General features: G+C 42.0%; 2 protein-coding genes across 2 annotated transcripts; both read left to right on the forward strand.

Annotated features, from left to right (window-relative positions):
- The first annotated feature begins 1,051 nt into the window (after positions 1 to 1,051).
- On the forward strand, positions 1,052 to 3,269 carry LOC103651868 (protein FAR1-RELATED SEQUENCE 5-like). The gene is made up of 4 exons (XM_035966563.1): positions 1,052 to 1,295; positions 1,449 to 1,533; positions 1,617 to 3,176; positions 3,261 to 3,269. Exons 1-4 carry the CDS (start codon positions 1,258 to 1,260, stop codon positions 3,267 to 3,269), a joined length of 1,692 nt encoding a protein of 563 aa, XP_035822456.1. The 5' UTR covers positions 1,052 to 1,257.
- A 62-nt stretch (positions 3,270 to 3,331) lies between these two features.
- Positions 3,332 to 4,335, forward strand: LOC103649945 (uncharacterized). Its single transcript, XM_020550682.2, has 3 exons — positions 3,332 to 3,784; positions 3,862 to 3,923; positions 3,999 to 4,335. The coding sequence occupies exons 1-3, from the start codon at positions 3,361 to 3,363 to the stop codon at positions 4,212 to 4,214; spliced, it is 702 nt and encodes a 233-aa protein (XP_020406271.2). The 5' UTR covers positions 3,332 to 3,360; the 3' UTR covers positions 4,215 to 4,335.
- The last annotated feature ends 2,356 nt before the right edge of the window (positions 4,336 to 6,691 follow it).

A 6,691-nucleotide genomic window follows, 5' to 3' on the forward strand; every position in this document is an offset into this window, starting at 1 on the left:
CGGTGCATTCTTTGAACTATAACCATAAACACTAGTAAACATCATCAATCCAAATAATTATGTTGACCATTACCAAAATCTTGTAATCATATAGGTTGCGGTTACCGTTGAGATTCGGGAGATTTGCATCTAGAGATGCTGCAAAGACGACGTGCACCCTCCTTGACGACCATGGGCATATCAAACATCTAAACGTACGTATTGAAAAATGGCAACGAACGCACCTGCTAGCTTTTGACGGTTTCTGGGGAAACTTGGTGCTAGTAGTGCCAAGTCTTGAGAGCCTTGAGCCGTTGAACGGAACCTGCGGCCTCCCAGTAGGCATAGATCTACGACTCTTAGGCCTCGTTTAGTTTGATGGACTAAAGATTACTCTCTATTTTAATCTTATTTAGTTTTAAATTGTCAAACAGTGGGATTAAAACATAGACTAAATTGTTTTAGTCTATTCACTCAAGAGATAACTAAAAGTGACTAAATCATATAAATTCTATTTTTTGTCGCTCCTTTATTTCAGTTGCCCTAATGGCATGAGAATGCGAAAAGGTATATTGGTCCTCTTATGATTTATTTAGTGTATTTTGAATGTTTTTAGTCCATAAAACTAAACAATATAGGCGCTAAACTTTAGTCTCATAACTAAACTTTAGTTTCTGAACTAAAGGACCAAACGGGCCCTTAGTCAACTGACTCCACTTCCACCATACATCGCGCAATATTTTTTTTTTGGCAAAACTAAACAATGCAAACTCTGATTAGAAAACAAGAACTTGGCTTACCAATTCAGCCCATGCAATGCCTTGCAATTTGCGTACCTCCTACGACATATATGATGCCTACTGGCAGAACCAAATAAGCCAATAATCCCGGGTTACCACTGCGACCAACTAGGGCAACGACGACAGAGTGCGACCACGTCCTTGCTTTTCTTTCTGGAGCTCTCAACGAGATCGCTTTTCTTCTTCTGCTTCCTTTCTTTTTTTTTATTTCTGCGTATCGTTGTACTAATAATGGTAGAAGAAAGAATAAAGGAGTCTTCCAACGAGCGAAAAAAATCCTGTGCGCGCGGTGCGCACAGAGAGCGGCGTGCGCACCCCCGCACATCGACGTCCGTCCGGGATCGGACGATCGCACCGCGCGCGCTCGCGATGCACTTCTGCTGCGCACGGCTCGGCTCCCGTCCGGTTCCCGGAATCGGCTCCTGGACGGACTCCATAGGGCTTCCTGGACAGCTTCGTCACGGACGGGAAAGGCGGCATGGCAGCTGTTCCGTCGCCGTCACCGTCGATCCTCAGGTAACTTCTGTGGCTGCTCCTCGCTTCATCGTGACCATTCATGTCTTGGTCATCGATCCATGTTGTTGCTCCCTGATCAAGGTCCTGTTGATCGATTATACATTGAAGTCTTAGGGTTTATTATTAGACCTCACGATCACTTCCTGATGTTAGATTAAATGCTCCTTCTTGGGATCGTGAAGAAGAGGAACAACAAATACCGCATGTTGGGTCAGTGGAGATTGAAGTACCAGCTGAGGTAAAATAAAAGTAACAAACTTCACATACTATATCTAATATTTTTTGTTATGTTAGACCTTTAATTGATAATTATTTGTGCAGAATGTGGTTGATAAATATGCACTGCTGGCACCTAAAGTTGGAATGACTTTTGATGGTGAGGAAAAGGCTTATAAGATGTACAATACCTATGCTGGATGTGTTGGGTTCAGTGTTAGAAAGTACAGGACAAAGCGCCGCAAATTAGATGATAGTTTATGTCAGAAATATTTTGTTTGCAGTGGCGAAGGACAACGGAAAAATGAGGCATCACAAAAGGACATTACAAGGACCGGTTGTGATGCTCATGTCCAGTTTAGTATCAGCAAGGAGAATGTATGGACTGTGCAAAAGGTCGTACTAGATCACAACCATTATCTTGCCAGTCCAAATAAGACACATAAGTTGAGGTCCCAACGAGAGATTATAGAGGCAGATAGAAAATTAATTGGGCAGGCACGACGATCTGGAATGAAGCCATCCCAAGTTTTCAGTTTCATGAAGGAGCATTATGGAGGGGAAGACAAAGTACCATTTACTAAGATGGATTGCTATAATGAAATTGGTCGCGAGCGCACACCGTACTTAGAAGCCAATGATGCACAAACATTATTTGAATATCTGAGAAATAAACAAGTCGAGGACCCAACATTTTTTTATGCAGTTCAAGTGGACAAGGAAACTGGTCATATAGCAAATTTCTTTTGGGCAGATGGTCAGTCTATCATGGATTACAAATGCTTTGGTGATGCTGTGTCCTTTGACACCACATTTCAAACAAATAAGTTTGAAATGCCTTTTGCTCCAATTCTTGGCACCAATCATCACAAGCAAACAATAATTTTTGGGTGTGCACTTATGTTCAATGAGACTATTCCATCATTTGTTTGGCTATTTCAGACCTTTCTAACAGCAATGTCCGGGAAGCACCCAAGCACAATTTTCACAGATCAAGACGCAGCAATGGCAGCAGCAATTGCTCATGTATTCCCAAACACAGCTCACCGCCTATGTTTGTGGCATATTGGCCAAAATGCTGTCAAACATCTTGGTCCTATAATTAAAGCGACAGAGGACGAGGTAGAGGACAAGTCAGGTAACAAGTTTTGGGCAGATTTCAAAAGTTGTATCTACGAAGACCGAGAAGAGATTTACTTCACACAGAAATGGCATGAATTGTTGGCTAAATACAACCTTGAGGATAACAAATGGATGTCAAACCTATATGATTTGAGGGCAAAGTGGGCTGCGGTACACCGTGACTCATTTACAGCAGACATTCACTCGACCCAAAGGAGCGAAGGTATGAACAATGTCTTCAAGAAAAGATTTCGTAGGAAACTCGGTCTTTCAGAACTCCTTGTAGAATGTGAAAAAGTTGTAGTTGATCTAAGATCAAATGAGACGGATGCTGATTTTCAGTCACGTCGGAAGATCCCAGTTTGCTACATTCCAAATCTTCCAATGTTGAAAACTGCAGCTGAAACATATACAAGGAGAATGTATTCAGAGTTTGAGGAAGAGTTTAAAAAACAATTTACATTGTCTTGTGAATTGTTGGAAGGTAATGGGACAAACTCAACATTCTTTGTTAAGTATATGCAATCTGAGCGTGGAGCAACGGTAGTATTGAACACTGAAGATTCGACTATTACATGCTCTTGCCGGATGTTTGAATGCATAGGTATGTTTAGTATTATCTTTCAGGCTGTTTAAATTGCATTTTGTATCCTGAAATATTGTTTGTTTAAAATGATAACTATATGTTTCAGGTTTATTATGCAAACATGCTCTTAGAGTCTACAATATGAATGGAGTATATAATTTGACATCCCAATATATACTGCCTAGATGGACAAAGTATGCTAAAAGTGGATTTTATATTGAAAAAAAACAAGGAACCGAGGAGGGAGATTTGAAAACACAGGCAGCACTTATATCTCGACAGGCCACAACTCTTGCATTGAAGTGTTCGTCATCAAAAGAACTTCTTGATAAGTTGCAGAAAGCCATGTATGACTTCAACTTGGAAGCAGATACTTATCTAAGTGAGATGCATGAAAAATCCAATGAGATTCCCCCTACTCCAAATGAATGTGTCCGACAACCACTAAATGGTGTAATATCATTCAAAATCCCTCCAGTCATAAAAGGTCCAAAGCAAACACGTTTTAAAAATGTTCTTGAAAAGAACCCAGGGAAGAAGAAGAAGAAGGGTGCCCGGAAGAAAGGTAGGGACCTGTTCAATATCTTTTGCTCATGTGTATTTTTTTCTAATATTGTATTATCATATATATTGCATTTGTAGGTGACGGTTTGGAACATGTTGATATCGAAACAAGAGACGAACATGCTGATGCAAACCTAATTGTAAGACATTAGCTATTTTCACGATTTATTCCATTACAACCATGAATTTTGAACACTTTCTTGTACTATATACAGGATTTTAATGTTGGTGCATCTTCAACCATGAATGCTCCTTTCGTCCAAGGTGGATATGCTAATGTCACAATGCCCCAGTTCAATTTATTTGCAAATCCTTCTGCAATGGCTCCTCCATACATACCAGGAGGGTACACAAGTCTCTTAATGGGAGTTGATCAAGATGATACAACGCAAGCTGCTGTTAGGAAGTTACATTTTGATGAATCTATGTAGACATGTTCTCATGAAATGAACCATAATGTTTTGTAAACATGAATTTATTTTGCTGTCATGAAAGTAATCATTTTGGATATTTGGTTTCCCAACATTAATTTATCTTGGCTGTGATTTATGTGATTTATGTGAAATTGTAATGGTCATCATGAGTAAAGGGAGCTCCAAAAATTGTTGTCAGCACTGGACAGCCTGGGCGCCAGACTTAGGAAAATTCTAAGTCTAGGCTGCCTGACCACAGTGATGCTCAGGGAAGTTTGCAATTATTTTGTGAGCAATTTTCTTTGTAGGGCAGCAGGTTTTGTTGATGATAAATAAGGTCTGGAAGTCAAGGTTTAACATGGTTCAATTGGTTGGAATAGTAAAAGATGGTTACTAATTCTAATCGAAGCACCAAAGTTGGAACTTTGTCACTGTTTCGGAGTGTTCTGACGAAACTGAATCGCTCGGGAAACTGCAAAAGCCGAGCTGCTGAGCCAGAAACGGAGCAGCGACGGCTGCTGAGCCAGAAACGGAGCCGCGCGCTGCAGCGGAACGGTTGGGAGCCGAGGTCAAGCCGAGCGGAAGCGCGTCGATGCGCCAGAAACTCAAGCGCGGGAGGCCGGTGGTCCGATCGCGAACGGACGTCGATGTGCGGGGGTGCGCACGCCGTCCCTGGTGCGCGAGGCGCGCACGCAATTTTCTTCCCCAACGAGGCTACCATTTCTTCTGCTGTCACTGCCAGCGTCAGCCTGTCACCCAGTTTTTTTTTCGATCCCAAGGGTGACTCAACACCCATCAGTATAGTTTACATGTGTCTCATAATAAGATCAACCATATTCTTTGGTTCTACCCTAATATCACAATTGTTTTTCTCCCTACTGAATAAGATCAAAAATGAATGAATAGTTAGTTCAGTAGCTGGCCCACGCATGCATGTCGTGTCTTAATTTAACACCAAAGCGTCGCATCTTCCTTGCTTTCCATCAATGGCGTTTCCAGCACGGACCGTCAGCGTTCAAACACAGCCATGCAACTTTTGCTCCTTCCAAGTCTCCCAAGCTACCTATGCAAGAGCACTATGGAGCTGTTGGATTTATGAGCTAGGACTAATAGAGAAATTCAATTCAATCATAGAAAAATCACAAAAGGTCATGCATGACAAGAGAATGATGGAACCAATAGCCCCCACATTGTTAGCTCAAATGAAATGAGACTAGTTTACATGTGGAGGCTTCCCTTTTCCATCAAGTCATGGTTGAGGGAAGAGAGGACGGAGTGCCACACGCACGCGCTCTCGCTTGCCTCACCTAGTCTGGCTTGGCCGCAGGCGCACAACATGCGCGTGAATGGTTCACCAAAATCCGGCAGATTCCTTTACGAAGGGGCTACTACATAATGCAATAGAAATCGTATCGAGCGAGTTGGGTATGAGACCCGTATGAGTTGCCATGGTGAAAATTCAGCCTATGTGATCGGAGATCTAGTGAATTAGGTCCTAACAAGAACAAGCAATTGGTGAACTGAGCAGAGTAATTTTTTATGCTCTCTAAGTAAAGATGCAATACTTTCGAATGTTGTATGACAGATTGGCGTTGAGCCTTAATGTGTTCTATTGACTTTTATTAGCAAATATGTTGTCCTGCACAACATTTTTGAAATAACACACCTATACGAGGTCGACAACATTCTTGAAATAACACATATATATGAGCTCGACTATCTAATGTTGCAGTTTATGAGATCTAAATGATCTCTAGTAAACTCATGAATCGACCTTTGAGTATGACGTATATGCTTCACCAGAGAAGGGGACTACTGGTAGCCAGGTACTGGTTATGGCTTTGAGTGAAACCCATTCACACAAAACTTGCAATTCAAAGCGTAGTCCATTGTCCAAGTTGTGGGTTGGTGTAGCTTAGAGTTCTAGGAGAAAGTTTAACTTAACAGTCTCTATTGAAACACTGATATATTAAACAGTAGTGAATAATGATAAAACTGTAGATGGGCATTTGAGATCTGGTGTGGGGAATTGTTGGATTTATGGGCTAGGTCCAATTGATAAATTCAATTAAATCCTATGAAAACACAACCCATGTATGGCAAGGGAATGGTGGAACCAATAGTCCCACATTGCTAGCTCAAGTGAAGTGAGTCTAGTTTATGTGTAGAGGCTTTCCTCTCCCACCAAGTCACGGTTGAGGGAAGAGAGGACATAGTGCCACACGTGCACACTCTTGCTCGCCTCGCCTCGCCTGGGTGGGGCGAAGGGCGCGGGCACACGACAGACACATGAATGGTTCGTCAAAATCTGGCCCCTCGCCTTGCAGGGGTGCGGCTTCTTTTTGCCGTTTTTTATTTTTGGTTATTTGGTTACTTGGTTGTTAAGTAAATAACACTTATCCGATCGCGAGCGGATAAGGGTCTAAGTCCTCTAACTGCATCCTAGATCGGATCGCGAGCCTATCATTCACAGACGCGGCCCTATATAAGGCACC

The sequence above is a fragment of the Zea mays genome, chromosome 3 (genome assembly GCF_902167145.1).
Source record: "Zea mays cultivar B73 chromosome 3, Zm-B73-REFERENCE-NAM-5.0, whole genome shotgun sequence".
Classification (NCBI taxonomy): Eukaryota; Viridiplantae; Streptophyta; class Magnoliopsida; order Poales; family Poaceae; genus Zea; species Zea mays.